This window comes from Cupressus sempervirens, chromosome 5 (assembly GCF_028749045.1).
Source record: "Cupressus sempervirens isolate cs-2001-9-10 chromosome 5, ASM2874904v1, whole genome shotgun sequence".
NCBI classification, from domain to species: Eukaryota; Viridiplantae; Streptophyta; class Pinopsida; order Cupressales; family Cupressaceae; genus Cupressus; species Cupressus sempervirens.
In genome coordinates, this window is record NC_143122.1 from 624,355,347 (window position 1) to 624,371,853 (window position 16,507).

Sequence of the window (16,507 nt, forward strand, 5' to 3'; positions counted from 1 at the left end):
GGATGTGAATGCAAGATGAACTCACGACATTATCAACAACCACATATGATCCGACTACCGTAGAAAACTGAGTATCAGGAGTGCAAGATGAAACTAAACTCAACTCCATGCCATGCTTATCCCCATGTCTCTCCTAGTCCTGTAATGCCAATGGAGTATTCACCAAAGAAGCTTGAGTGTCCTCAAGCTCGCGAGAAAGCCTGTCAACTTCCTCCTCCTTCCTCCTCAAGACATCTGAATAGTCTCCGACAAGGCTAAGAAGATGGTCACGATCTGATAGAAGATGTAAATAACTCAACTTCATCATTCACATTCCTTCCCTAATCGCCTGTAAGTCAACACAAGAAGAACCTGTTGTGACTCCTTTCTGTCTCTCCTGCAGTTGAATCATCCAAATGTGATTCTCAATCAATCCATGCATCCTGTCATGACGAGATAAAGCCGCGACAATATCCTTGTCCCTTGTCTTCAGCTGGCTTGCCGAACCAAGTGAAGAGCTACTAGCCTCAAACATGACAGTATCCCCAACTGCTGTAACTTCATCCAGCCCAATTGTACTGTAATCACTATTTGTGTCAATCACGCAATCCGGTGTGCTTGTGATATCACCTTCTGATGCAACTGGCTCAACCTGCACAACATCTGTAACCCCTTCTGCCTGTGAAGATGATGCAGATAAACCATTACTTGAAGATGTGCTAATGTCTCCCTGTATCGAATCTGCATGTCTGTTAAACTCCTCATACAAGTTTCTGCTTGTCATAGGGAAGGTACGATCCTTAGGCCTATCAATCAGGCTCTTTAACCACGTACGTGCCATAGGTGACAAATTCCTCTCTTTTGTCCAAACATACCATAAGTTTTTTGCCAAAAGTTTAGAAATTTCATCCTCCTCAAACAGGATTGTGAACATGATGGAGTGCATTGATGCCAATACCCTGCTGGGATGAAACTCGTCCATAATATTCCAAAATGTATTAAACATCCTGCGAATGTCACCAATACAATCTATTGCCAGCATAATATTTTCAAATCTACACCTCGCAAATACTTCAAGTAATCTTGCCTTCTGTGTGAAATAAGGGTCTTGGATGTTGTCCAACTTTTCAAAGCTTTTTACCATGGCATGAAGTATCTCTCTCATAATTTGATTGTCATAAGAATCAAGGCCAGCTATTATCCTCATGATTTCACTAATGCAAGAGAGAGCTGTAAGTCTTATTATCTCATCATGATGTCTCAATAATCGGGGCTTAACCAACTAACCAAATGCTGGAGGTAAAGCTGTTTGCATAGCATCGGGTCTTGACTGATCAAACTCGCCTAAATAAGTTTCCAACTCCTCCAAAGTTCTTAGAAGGTCCTCTGTTCGCTGAAATGGACAATCTAATTTCTTCTTTACATTGTGCAGTCTTTCTTCCAAATCCTTGTCTCCTGTTAAAGCCATACTGATAATTGAATTCAATCTGAAATAACCCAATCAGGCTGGCAGGAAACCACTCTGATACCACTGTAATAACCCCAATAGGTTATAACTTCTTCAAACACCACGTCTTTATACTTCAGTTGTTTGACATTTCGTCAAACACTTTGCAAACAAACTCTGATACCACTGTAATGGTCCTGCTCAAATCCGATCTTAAAATGCTGATTGAAGGCTCGAAGAATTGTGTCAAACACTTTGCATACAAGGGGTCATATGACTGATATAACTTTTCAGATTGCTGCAATGACTCTTGTTTCGATTTGCATCAAAGAAAATGCTTACAAAAAGACTCCAGATTGTCTAAAGAATGAACTAATATGAATGTGCAACTAATTTTGGCAATATTCAATACATATATGTGACTTAAACTACTTGCAAAATGCAGCTACAGCAATTAGTAATTATGACAAATACTTTGGATGCAGCCTAGGATGGCATTAATGCACTTACAACCAAGTGGCATTAATATAAACACTTAGTATGCAAAATTATAACATTATTTATGCCAAAAAGAGAACTTACAGCCAATTGACATTTTGTCAAACAATTGGCATGCAAACTAATAAGCTGATCATCAAACTCTAGGTTTGCAATATAGATAGTCTAAAAATTACAATGCTCTTTCAATTGCAAAATCTTAGCCTTCCTTTGATACCAATAATGCCAAATGGCAAAGAAAGACAATTACAATACAAAAATAGTGAAGTGCTGAAGCTATATTTTGTACTCAGCTGAAAACCTATATTTCTCAGAAAATATGCCAAATGAGAAGTGAAGAACCTGATTGTAGATGGCTGTAATAATTGTCTACAATGCTGCCCTTTTTGCTTTTCTTTTTTCCGATCTGCTTTTTCCACTTGCTTTTTCTGGATTTGCTTTTTTCGTTTTTGCTTTTTCGAACTGCTTTTTCGGATTGCTTTTTTCAGAGCTGCTTTTTCGGATTTTCTTTTTCCGCCTGCTTTTTCGGCCTGCTAAAAAATGCCTCCTGAAATGCTGAAATGCTGAAAATGGCCTTAGGCCCAATGATGCCCTAGCTGAAGTGACTGAAGTATCACCTCCAAATGTGCAACCCTTCAGAAGATATTTCACTTCCTCAGTTATGCAAATCCAAGGGAGTTTTCGTTTCCAAAGATCAACTAACTATCTGAAACCACTTGGCTCCACAATAGACTATGTGACTGAATCACAATTTGATGTCAAGAGAGAAATAAACAACTAGATTATTAGAATGAAGCCCGGGGTGCCTATTTATTCTTTTTCTCCACTTTCTCCAGAAACTTTTAGAACATTATTTTATTTTATCTATTAAGTGACTTTATAAAAAAAAAATTTTATAATTCAAGTCACTTTATTAAATTAATTAAATATAAAGTTACCTTTTAATATTTATTTATTTGATAACTTTATAAATAATTAACTTAATACCACTTATTTATTTAATTAAAATAATTAATTAGTCATCCTCATAAAATATTCATTATTTTGGACAACCTAATTATTTAAATTAATTAAATCAAATTGCCTCCAAGATGGGGACATGACATGAAACATCTAAAACATATAGGATTTTTATACCTGGTCAGAAAAATATTGAACTTAGTAGGGATGTAATATTTGAAGATTTAGCATTCAAAAGAGCCCTAAGTTCTGGAGATCCCTCTCCTTTACCTAGTTTTGAAGAAAATACTAAATCTGAGTTTTAGAGGGAGAACATTGAAGAAAATGAAGATGAAATTTTTATCTCGATCTTCAAGAAACTCAAAATTCTAAGAAAAGACCAGTTTGGGCCATTAATACAGTAGAGAAAGCACAAGACTTAGCTGCACCATCTGGAACCTTTAGAGAAAGCAAAAGACCCAAAAGATGTTCTAATTATGCAGCAAACACGAGTGATTTGTCTAAATCAAAACCAACCAATGTTTTAGATGCTATTAAACATACAGCTTGGAAGGATGCCATGACGAAAGGATACCAATCCATTATGAAAAATGATGTTTGGGAATTTGTTCCAAGACCTAAAGGAAAATCTATTGTTTCTTCCTAAGTGGATATTTAAAATCAAGCATGCTATTGATGGTAGTATTGAAAAATATAAAGCTAGATTCATAGCCAGGTGATTCTCTTAGAAAGAGGGAATTGATTATGAAGAAACCTTTGCTCCTGTTGCCAGATACACCTCTGTAAGAGCAATCCTAGCTATTGCAACATTGAAGGGATGGAAAGTACATCAAATGGATGTAAACACAACATTTTTAAATGAAAAAATTACATAAGAGGTATATTTGGAGCAACCAGAAGGATTTGAAACTCATAACCCTAAAGTTTTTGTTTGTAGGCTCCAGAAAGCTCTCTATGGGCTTAAACAAGCTCCAAGGGTCTGGTATGAAAGAATTGATAAGTATCTCACTAGTTTAGAATTCTCAAAGAATGAAGCTGATCCAAATCTTTATTATAAAAAGGATAAAGATGATAGGATAATACTACTACTATATGGTCATGATTTACTAATAATAGGTGATGATCACCTTATAGATCAATGCAAGAAAGATCTAATCAGAGAATTTGAAATGAAAGATTTAGGACTCCTTCATTACTTCCTAAGATTGAAAGTATGGCAAAATTCTGACAGCATCATACTCAATCAGGGAAAGTATACAGTAGATATCTTGAAGAGATTTGGAATGTGGAACTGCAGGTCTATGTGTTCTCCAATGGAGACTAATCTACATAAATTTAAAGAAGCAGCAACAGAATCACCTTCCATAGATTCTACTCTCTACAGACAGATGATTGGGTCCCTTATGTACTTGGTAAATACAAGACCTAATATTTGCTATGCTGTTAATACCTTAAGTTAGTTTATGTGTGAGCCAAAGGAGATTCACCTAGTTGCAGTGAAACACATCATGAGATACTTACAAAACACTCTTAACCTTGGGCTCAAATATGAGAAAGTTGAATTGAGTTTACATGGATTTATAGACTCAGATTGGAGTTTGGTTCAGTTTAGGATCAGCAATGATATCTTGGATATGCAGAAAGTAGTCATCAATAGCACAAAGTGCCACAAAAGCAGAATATATTGCAGCTGTAATGGCCTCTTGGGAAGCAATTTGGCTTAGAAAGTTACTTGTGGGATTATTTGGTCAACCCATGAATCCTACTATTATTCGTTGTGATAATCAGAGTTCCATCAAGCTTTCTGTGAATCTAGTTTTCTATGATAGGCTAAGCATATTAAAATTCCTTATCATTATGTTAGAGATATGGTTGACAGGAATACTATAAAATTAGAATACATTTGCATTGCAAATTAGACAATAGATATTCTTACCAAACCTCTCTCTCGAGTGAAGATAGATCACTTTAGGAAAAGACTTAGTATGGTTGATTTGTAATATATTTGTATTCTTTAAATTATTATTAAAATAATTTTTTGTCAGGCTATTGATTGTCATGGGCTCCACCATTTGTATTCATTATCTAAGAGGTGACGATCTTTTAAATAATGTGCTGAACAGTACAAATCTACTGTCAGATCTAGATGAATTCAAAATCACATTGTGATGTAGACATTGCTATGCCTATGAGTCACAATTTGGATGAAGGAAGAATTTTATTATTCTCTAGAGTTTATCTTGTGTTTTGGTAGATCTTAACTTAGGATCATGTTGTGATATAGGAATATCAGTACCTATGAGTCACAACTTGAATAAATGAAGAATTTAATTATTCTCTAGATTTTATCCTATATATTGTATTCTTCATAATATTGTTATCACTAGTATCAGTGATAAGTCATATCACAGGTATAGTAATATAAATAGTATTTTGTGTTCGATGATACCACATGCTAAGGAGATTTAGATAGATATAGGGTATCAATCTATGCTTATTCATCTTAATTGATGTTGCTAGATATGTTATCACTTAATATGATTATCAAGTTAAGAGGGAGTGTTAAAATTGTAACTTCGATTATCATGCTGATCTGATTGTGCCGATCGCACATATCTTATCTAGCATTATATATATATATTCCTTTCATAGGCATGATCGGCGTCTCATTACGGATAATGGTTGAGTATAAACTTAACCAAATTAGTTAATGTAGTTACAAATCCTATTCTCATTTTAGCATTGATTATGGGAGTACTATTAAGGGCTGACCTAGATAGGGTCATGTCCCTTCAAGGGACATGCCCTTTGGTTGTCATATATATATATAAGGTATAATTGTAGATAAAGGACACACAAAAATATATAGTCTGCTCCTTTAAGCAATTCTGCCCTATTCGATCACTTTCAGAGATAAAACATCTCAGAATAATATTTATATTATTGACATTACTTCTTACAAGTTTGAATATTAAAAGATCATTGCAGCAAGCTTTACAAAAGGTATTAACTCAGTCTGATCTTATAGAATTTGTAGAAACTTTATACAAAGAAGAATTCATGTCAACTCAAAAGCTTAATCACATCAAGTTTTCAAATGATAACAAACAATTCATCAGAGAGAGTCAGAGGTTATCATAAGATGCAACACCATGATTATCAAGGTTAATGTAGTGGCACGAAATACAGGAACTCCTGATCCCGTGACCATCTAGGATAGTAGCCAAGTACATGGCCTTTCAAAACAATCCCTAGGATTGTTTCATTTCTCTTCCGTCTTTCTTCTTCTTCTTTCATGTTTGTAATTGAAGAGGATGTATTATATGAAAACATATAACTACATGTACTCCAATAATTTCTCTTGTGAGTTAGACCGAGTCAAAGTTGGTTGAGTTACTCCCACTTTTTCATGCATTTTCTCAACTCCTTTGCCTATAAAAAGGAGTGCCCTCTCATTGTAAATATCATTTATTATTGTATGCAAGGGAGCTTTGGAGAAATTGTGTGAGTTGGAAGCTTTGACTATGATTTGCATTTGTTTGCTTTGATTCATGTATTTTTGCATTCTTGATAGTTGAGTATAAAGAATTAGGAAGCAATCGGAATCGAAGCTTTGACTCGGAGTGGTTGTGGAGATATATAGACTAGGAGCTTTTCCTGTAGCTTGTATCTCTTTCTTAATTCACAAAATAGTTAGAATTCTTTACTTTTGGAAGTATTTGTGCCCCAATAGTAAAGATATTTCTTGTAGCGTAGATTAAGACCAAACTTAGAGCCAAACTGGTACGCTTTCAGCTAGTCTTTGAGTTAGTGTTAGTTTATCGGTATCACCGTTTACAACTCTAGATAGAAGTGTAGTTCAAGATTTCATTTTGCCCATTACTCGCTCCATAGGAAAGTGGATTCTTTCCTAAAAGCTAAGAGGAAAGAATATTGGTAATACCTTTTCAAATCTCTCAACTTTTGCTGAACTTGAGTTGATCCAAGGATCGGTGAGAAGTGGGAGCCTTCCCTTTAAGGTAGGAGAGACTCTGTCTCACACACTGTGGCTAGTCTACCTATTTTCTTATTGGGTTTTATTCAAAACTGTTGGTTGCAAAATATCCACCCAACATGTTTAATTTTATCAAAACTGTTTTATGTTCTCTAATCAAAATAATAACCTTTCTAAGATATCTCAAATCTTTAAGTGAATATTATTAGTAAATAAAGCAATTTAACAGATGTTAATAACTAACCATATATCAATTAACAATGTTCATGATCAATAATCATCAATCTAGTGGCTATACACTATTTTAATAACATATTATAAATAAGTAAACTTGTTAATTTATTCTATTTATAAACTAAATAAATTTAATTATTATTTATCAATTGTGCGAATTGTGCTTCCTCAATCATGGAAATTAATAAAATTTCTTTATGCGAATTGTGCTTCCTCAATTGTGGAAATTCAAGATGAGTTAGATTTGTGAATGTTTACAAGTTGCAAGATAGGGTAGTTTGATAAGATCTCTTGATCTCAACTATGTCAATTTTGCCCTCTAGCTGTTGTGGTTAAATTATGAACAATGGTGTGTGCCATGAGGGTTAGTGTGGTCTCAAATGCCTAACTTGGTTAGTTTCCACCCCTTGATTGGCGTAACTTGGTGGTTTGGATTTAGGTTCGCTTTCCCGATTTGCTTGTAAGACAAAAAATTGAAATAGGGTTTTGGGTTCATTAGTACAAAATCAATGTTTGTACAACCTAGAAGCATGAATTAGGGTTCGAATGTCAAATAGTATCATATAAATCACATAGTATCAACTTTAATTATGCAATTTGGTTGGACCTGCAAGTGTATCAGACTAGTTTTGAGGGTGGTAGTGGTTGAACCTTGCAACTATGCTTGACCCTACTATATGCTAGGAGGCACCATCCTTGACCCTTTTTGAGTTGTTGGCTTGAGACCCTTGAAGGGGTGTTGCTTCTTAACTCACACAAGGCTTCACCCCAAGGCCCTCACCTAGCACTACCCCACTATTGCCCATAAATCCAACTCCTTGGTTACCCTTGTTTTAATATTTAATGGAACTATGCCATTGATTGATTTGAAGGTCATATGACATGCGATCTTTAAGTTATGATAAATTGATGATCATAATAGACTTATGTTCTCTATATGCATTTGTTTCTTTTTCACTTTGTTACCGATTTGGACACGGATCCAAAAGTAGATACAAGATGCGGGATTCTTTTTTGGGGGGGATGCAGATGCGTATGGATGTGTGTATGTGTGTATATGTGTGTGTGCGGAAAGAAATGAAAGAAATATTGAAAATTAAAAGATTTCATAGTTTGTAACTTCACCAATTCATATTCAAATACTCAATAAGATTATTAAATATAAACCATATCAATGATATGAATATCATAAGCATCTATGTTCATGATTTCAATCCAAATCAGCAAATCATCACAACTATGAAATCAAAATGGAGTTCACCATTCAATGTTTATTAATCCAAATCTGTATTATATGGATTTGCAAAAAACTCACCATCATCTCCATCTCCTCAAACTGTTGCAACTTCAAAATCATTTGAACCTAAAACGGTTCCACTTGTGCTAGATACACCACGTGTTATGATGTTATCGGCATCATCATCTTCAATTGTGGCAAGATTGTGAATTGTTGCATCCAAGTTTGCACACTTAGGTTCTACATCCCAAAGCTTGGCTGCCCCTTGTAGTGATCATGCATATATGACAAAAGACGCAAGTTGGTATGAATGAAAACCAAGTCCTCATCTTTTTTAGAGCCCAACTGGTTATGCTTTACTAAGTGGATAAAGGAGTATGTACTCCAATTCTTTTCAGCAGTAGAAGAGCTTGCAACCTAGACAATGTTCACAATTACAAAAAAAAAAAAATTAAGCTAAACCGTAAAAATGAAAACCAAATTTAAAGAATTGTAGAATACATGTGGGAAAAAAAAAGTTAAAAAAAAAACAACTTACTGGAGAGAGGATTTTGATTGCGAGAGGTTGTAGATGCCTAAACAGATGACCATAGAGGTACCACCATGTGATAGCTCCCATGTCACATTGGCCCTTTATTGCAAGAGGACTAAGTTTGGTTCCCGAAGCAAATAATTCAAATCAGTCCTAACTTGTGTCCTCATCTAAGAAGATTCTTGCAAAAGCTTTATAGCACCCACAAGCAACTTCTCATCCGCATAAGGTGCTACTCTATCAGGCATACCAAGTATTTCGTCACTATAGTACCTTGGAGACAAGGCATATGCAATGAGGTGCAACGGGGCGGTCATCTTTTCCTAACGGTGATGAATGATTGATTCATGTTAATTGCAAAAGACTTCACATTTTGTGGGGTCAGCCTCATGTGCTTGTATTGAAAGTTTTACCTTCTCAACCATTGTGTCCATACCATCATATACAAATCTCACAATAACCATTTGGCTTAATGCCTCTTGAACCTTGACAAGTCGTCTCATAACAATAGTATGAGATGCGAACCGAGTCTCAACCACCTAAGCAAGTTAATCATAACAATATGTCAATAAATATTGAATAGGACATTAAATGTATTCAAATAATTTAATTAAATAAATAAAACTTGAAATTTAGTATTTGCTAATTGAAAATTTACAATCTGAATTTTACCTTTAGCAACTCCAAATTGGAGAATGATCTGAATATGGGTTGTGATATGTGGTGGTTCGTCACAAACATTTGTATCTCCTCTCCCTCTTGGTAAATTTGCTTCTCCCAATCTATTTGGGTGCCAATTTGTTGCATGACCAAGTATAGGGAGTGTACGGTGCATGGTGTCCAAAAAATATGATCATACTGGCCCTCAACCAAAGCACTTGCACCCCTGTAATTTTTTGCCTTATCTGTAATCACTTGAACTACATTCTCACTACTCGCCATCTCTATGGCCTCAATGAGAATTTTAAAATTGAATTGTGAATCTTTCACTTCCCCTTCACAATCAACTACCTTCAAGAACATTGCCCCTTTGGGTGACACTGCAGTCACATTAATCTATGGTTGATTTCTCATATCTTTCCACCCATCCAAAACAATAGAAAGTAGAAACACCCGAACTCTCCTTGAATTTCTAATTGGTTGAAGAGCTCTATCTACCCAAACCCTCTCTTTTGTCAACATAGTAGTACGTGCCTTTTCATAACCAAGACTTGTGTAATCATTCGGTGCTTTAAGTATGACATATAGATTATTTCTAAATCACGCGAGTTTAGATTATTTCGAGTTCCCAAGCCTAGTATTGTTATTAGGGAATATGATGGTGGTGGTAGGGGGCTAGGATAGTTGTCATTATATTTTGAAGGAGCTTGTATGGATCAAAGTAGCCAAAAACTATTTTATCCTTCCTTGGCCACACATATCCCCGTTTCCAATACAACCCAGATACACATTGAATATTATACCCATGTCCTCTACTTTTTGTTTCATGTTATAGTTATCTATATAGCGTTTATGTGTCCATTTTGCATTCGATGTAACAAAAATCTCCTCTAATAACTTGGTAAACTGTGGTTAAATATAAGTATTTTTTTTAGTAATGGTGTATCCAGCCTTATCCATTTTCAGGATCGTAAAAACTGGCTGTATCTGTATTTGTATCCATGTCCATGCAACTTTGGTATTGTGATGTCCCCTTTTTAGCATTCATAGCATGATGTTGTCGTTAGCCTATTTCCCCACGGTCCCGTAGGCTAACCAGGACATTAAAGGGGCTTAGAGGCCATTTGGCCTAGATAATTTCAGTTGCAGGTCTTTCTGAGGGGTTTTGAGGCAACTTTGGGCATACTTACTATTTATAGTAAGTCATCTTGGGCATGGGTGGACATCCAGTGGCAACGGTATGTCGATGGTAATTGTTTAAAATCGGCAAAAAGACTTGTTTATCATTGATAAGATTTGTTTTGCATTGATAAAGCTATTTTATAAAGTTAAATTTAAATATTTAACTTTATTAATGCATAGACTATAGTTTGTGGGAAATATTTAAATTAAAAGAATCCCCTTTATTTTATAACACATTGGAGACATAAGTTACATAAAGGGAGTTATGTTTTATCCCACATTGAGAAAACGAAGGATGGAGCTCTTGTAAGAACATTATAAAAGAAATGGAAGAGCTTCTTTTAAGCATGGTTGGAAATATCAAAAAAATTGGAGAATTTTCTGGAGGTTATGTCTCAATAGTTTGAAGGACGAAATCCCTTCAAGCTGAAAATCTTGACGCCATTGAAAGATATGGTCTTGAGATTCAACAGGGTAGCAATCGAAAAAGCAAGCGGAAAAAGCGGAACCGAAAAAGCAGGCGGAAAAAGCGGAATCGAAAAAGCAAGCGGAAAAAGCGGAATCGAAAAAGCAAGCGGAAAAAGTGGAACCGAAAAAGCAGGCAGAAAAAGCGGAATCGAAAAAGCAAGCGGAAAAAGCGAAATCGAAAAAGCAAGCGGAAAAAGCGGAACCGTAAAGCAAGCCGGAAAAGCAGTTTGAAAAAGTAAAGCAGAAGTGGCAGCATTGAAGGAAAATTATTACAGCCATCTACAACCAGGTTCTTTTGTTAGTATTGTATTTTTTAGGATATTATAAGTTTTAGCTGTAAGTGTGCATTATACCAGCATTGTCATGTAAATGCCAAAGTCTTGGCCATATTTCATGAGCATTGTATTAGAAATTTGATTGCAATCAAAAAGATAATAGTTGCTGGTGTCATTTAAGCAATTCAATCTCATTATTTATCAGCTAGATAGTTTGCATACCAACTGTTTGCAAAAATGCCAGTTGGCTGTAGGTGTTCTTTTCTCATGCTTAGATCATAATATATGCACTTGCTATGAGATCAACTGACCTCTTAAGTATATCACTGGAGGTTCTTATGCCTCACGCAGCCCAAAGTTCAGCTGAGCAGCCCTGCAAGAGGGCGATAGGATTGTCCTTGTGTTTTAAATTCCACCCAATAGACGTCTGACCACATATTTTCTTGTCACTGTCAGTAATATCATTTTGAGAGATGTTTTTTAAGTACATCCCTCACTTTCCATATAGATTCTGCAATTCTGGGAAAGTGGAAACTGAACAGCACTTTATTTTAGAATGTGAGGCCTACAAGGATAGCAGAGATAAATTTGCGGATACTATATGTGACAGTTCTTGGCATAACCTATTAAACAAAGAGTACATTGAGCAATTGGGTGGACTCATCATCATCCTACACAAGAAGCGAACAGTGCTACTTAAGTCTGTTTGAGTTGTCTTGCTGTCCCGTAGGCTATTTTTAGCCTCGTGGACGTTAAATTTTTATCTATCTATCATCCAGCAGGTTTAATAGGAAAGTTACCTGCAATAATATCCACCATTGGAAGATCCTCCCGACATTGGTTTTGTTTAGGGACAACTTTGGAAATGTTGCGACTTACCAGCACTTTTCAGGGTTCATTACCTTGAAGAACCATTAAATTCCATTTGGCTGCTAAGGATATGCCTTGGAGTCTGGGATCTTTTAGACCTAGCCCTCCTTTGTATTTACTCATTGTTCACCAAGCCCATTTGACTGCATGTCTTTTCCTGGCGCCCTTACCATCTGACAACAAGAAATCTTTAATCTGTTTCTGAATGTGGTTGAATTGGTACTCACAAAACAACCAAGCTGGAGTACAGTAACTGTTATATGATGAGATAATTTTTGGAAAGACCTAAATTCTGCCTCCCAAAGTGTGATAATGTTTATTCCATCTCTTCAACTTGTCAATTTTCTCCTGAATCAGTTTCACATTTCTCTTAAGTTGGGTCTTATGGCAAAATGGATACCCAGATATCTTACTAGATGTTCAGGTCCACCCCCCTGCATTCTGAGTGACAGAGAGGTGGGTAATGATATCCAGGATGTTGCAAGAATAGAGTAGATAGCCTTAGCTTGGACTAAAGGGAAGAGAACTCGCCGACCAAATGAAGTGGGAGATCTATCATCAAGAGAAACACTGGGTAGGGGAAGAGCCAAGGGGATGTAAGCATCTCTTAAAATAGAAAGGATCCTCTGGATATCAAATTTCTCACAGAACACATGCCACGAGATCAACTGACATCTAATCATATCTCTGGAGGTTCTTATGTCTCTCACAGCCCAAATTTTGGTTGAGCAGCCCTCCAAGAGGGCAATAGGATTGCCCTTGTGTTATAAATTCCACCAAATTGACGTCTCACTACATATTTTCTTGTCACTGTCAGTAATATCATTTTGAGAGATGTTTCCTAACCAGATCCCTGACTTTCCATCAAGATTTGAACACAACAGATCCAGCAGGATTAACAGAACAGCTACCTGCAATAATATCCACCATTGGAAGATCAGCATAAGATCGGTTTTGTTTAGGGACAACTTTGGAAATGTTTGCCTTAATAGCACTTTTCAGGGCTCATAACCTTGAAGATCTTGATAGGCATATCCTTATCAGCACTTTGACTACTAAGGATGTGCCTTGGAGTCCATGATCTTTTAGACCTTGCCCTCCTTTGCATTTATTTATTGTACACTAAGCCCATCTGAACACAAGAAATCTCTAATCTGTTTCTTAATGTGATCGAATTGGTACTGAAAAAACCAGGCTGGAGCACAGTATATGTTATACGATGACATAATTTTTGGACAGAACTTTCTGCCCGCCAAAGTGAGATAATGTTTATTCCATCTCTTCAACTTCTTGTCAATTTTCTCCTTACTCCAGTTCCACATCTCTCGTAAGTTGGGTCTTGTGGAAAAATGGATACCCAAATATCCTACTGGGTGATCAGGTCCACCCAACATAATTTTATTTATTCAACCAATCAAGGGTGTGAGAACTCCAACCAAGGTGGGTAGACTTTGCTCCCAGAAGCATCAAAGAAGGCTTCTTGTGGAGAAGGAAAAATTGAAAATTGAAAATTCAGGAAACAATCTTTTTTTGTTTGTAATTATCAGAATATTACACAGTTATAGTAAAGGTGTCTTGGGACTTGTATAGGTGGATGTTACCAAGCCAGGGTAATGGCATTTTGTAAATCCTGTTTATATGATTTCTAGTTCTCAGGCTTAGTATTATTGTCGGGGAATAGGATGGTGGGAGAGGGCTGGGATAGTTGTGTCAGTATATGATGGAGTATGTATGGATGGCTATGGTATCTGGTTGCAGGACAATATAACAGACAATGTATTTACTATTGATATTACCATATATATATATATATATATATATAAAATAAATCATGTTCGCAGATAATAAAAAAGAACATTGAAAGCCAGTTGAGTGCACAACCAAAATTCTTGTTCATATTATGGATTTAAAAAAATTCTACACCCATGACGAGGATTCAAGTGTTAGTAGGTTAGACTGTTTTATCTATACAGGGTTGGTTTCTTAGGCTTGGCGCTAGTGACAATTGGTTGTGTAACAAGCTTGAAAGTGAAGCGAGTTTAGTTATTTCCATAATAGCAGTAAAAACTTGTTGGGGGGAAATGGTAAACATAAGATGAAATTTTTTTCAAAAAATCGGGGTTTCAAAGAATGTAATAAAATTTAAAAAATGCAAGAAAGAGGGAAAATCTTGCATTCTGTTCAAATTTAAAGGTGTTTCAATAACATGTTTAGGCCATGAATTCTGCAATGTAGATCTTCATTTTGTTGTTTTGCCCAGATATTGCAAAGAAAAATATTTGCTTCTATGGCTTTGATCATTTTCAGATACAACAATTTACCTGGAAAACTATTTCAAATGTCTATATGTTATATTGTTTTGGATTTTCTTCAGCCCTTTTTACCTTTTCTGCAGATTTCAATGGAGTTGCAATTGTACAGAACTATCTGCAGCGCACAGGGCGTGAAGCATGGGCTAGAGAGGTAACAGATCCAAATTCTTATTTTGTTATTACTTTAGTAGATTGGAAACTGGTCAGAAAAGGCTTGACCTAATATTATGACTGGAAATGCTTAAAAAGGATATAAAGATGTTTAGTTATGGAAATCTGAACAGTTTCGGGAGGCAGTGAAGAACACAGAGGATTCTGCACTTGATGATATCATGGCAAATTATGGTATGAATTATGTTCATTATTATTTGAGGGGAAAAAATATATGTCAAGAAGAGGAAAACTCGTGGCAGAAATCTAAAGAAATCCCATTGCTCATTATCATCAATTTTATTTTGTGTCTTCACAGGTGAAGAGGTGGTTGCAGCCCTAGGTTCTGAGGTTGACAGGTTGGAGAAAGAAATCCAGCGAATTGTTCCTGGAATTCAACATGTTGACATTGAAACCCATAATCCCAATGGGCCATCACCATGACATGATATTGTTTTTACACTGAGAAAAAGCATCCTATCCCATCTTATGCGTGATGTATGCCATTTGGATTTTTATTTTTTTTCAAAAATCCACATTGAAGGCCTCTGTAATGCACCCAGGTCCCCAAGCGATTAACGTTCTCAACATATGACCACTCATCAAGCAACACTTTTTGCTGAAGAAGTATGCCCGTCTGACTGGAAAAGAAGGATACCAAGTTACATTTCCTAAGTTGCATTTGGTGGTTGCTAATTTTCCAAATCTGTGTTTGAATACCAAGTCGCCACTTGCTTGGTATTGAGATCATCCAACAGAAACGTAATCAGATTTGATCTATCAAATTTACTGCTTTTATTTCCTATTGATTTGTATCAAGTGAGAATTGGCAAGCTGATCCATTGGCCACGCTTGCCTATCCTTGATCATCAAGTTTTCTCCTGTCTATTGGCTTCATTTTTATTTTTGTGAACCTAATATTAATGGATTATTGACAAAGCCAATCACATATAAGTATTATAAAATATTCAAAGATGAGAATTGTCTCTCAGATTGTAGAATTTTTTACCAAATTTCTATTTTTATCTATTTATAGGTCCTAGCACCCCCGAGAACTTGGGTTCAGATCATTCTCCACATACCCACATCTTGGGTGGGATTGTATTTTAAAATTAATTCAGTAGTTGCATTTGTCATGTACTCTCACATCCCCTAATGACTGCTGTAGTTGAAACTCAATGGTTCTATCGTTCCTTCTCTGCCTAGGGTTTGGGCTTCATGAATGGCGAGCTGAGCTAATTAACTTCTCCATATGACCATCTCATGGTGCATGTTATCGCCAACAATAATTGAATTTGAACCCTAAAACATGATGGGTATTATGTGAACCCGGAACTTGATTAAATTGAAATATAATATTCAATATCAGCGTAGATGTGTGAAGTCAAAACCACATTAATAATGAGGCTGTTTTTTGCACATACATGTTGACTGCTTATGATCGGTTTCATTATGAACCTATTTCTTAATCCTGTCAAGCCACTGATTGAAATTCGAAAGTATGGTAACCTATGATTAATGTTGATACGATTTTAGCAAAGTATCCTCAACATCAAGTTGTTAATTAACTGCAATATCCAACATTCAAATCAGGTAGACGAGGTTGAGAAACCAACGAACATATTATAATTTGATCGACGTTGAAGTCTTAACCATTCGAGATTTAATCAAGGAAATTTAATTTGGAGTTATAACTTCACGATCTTTCA

The 16,507-nt window shown here is 35.8% G+C and overlaps 1 protein-coding gene across 2 annotated transcripts in view; it reads left to right on the forward strand.

Annotated features, from left to right (window-relative positions):
• The window catches only part of LOC149557445 (Cation efflux family protein), a 150,386-nt gene extending 134,597 nt beyond the window's left edge, over window positions 1–15,789 (forward strand). Inside the window, exons 11-13 of one of the 2 annotated variants that reach the window (XM_089832094.1) lie at window positions 14,732–14,799; window positions 14,915–14,993; window positions 15,118–15,789. In XM_089832094.1, coding sequence (XP_089688220.1) covers window positions 14,732–14,799; window positions 14,915–14,993; window positions 15,118–15,242 — 272 coding nt within the window. In that variant the 3' untranslated portion in view covers window positions 15,243–15,789. The remainder of the gene's footprint in view (window positions 1–14,731; window positions 14,800–14,914; window positions 14,994–15,117) is intronic. The other variant, XM_089832095.1, reaches the window with a different exon arrangement.
• Window positions 15,790–16,507: the final 718 nt, after the last annotated feature.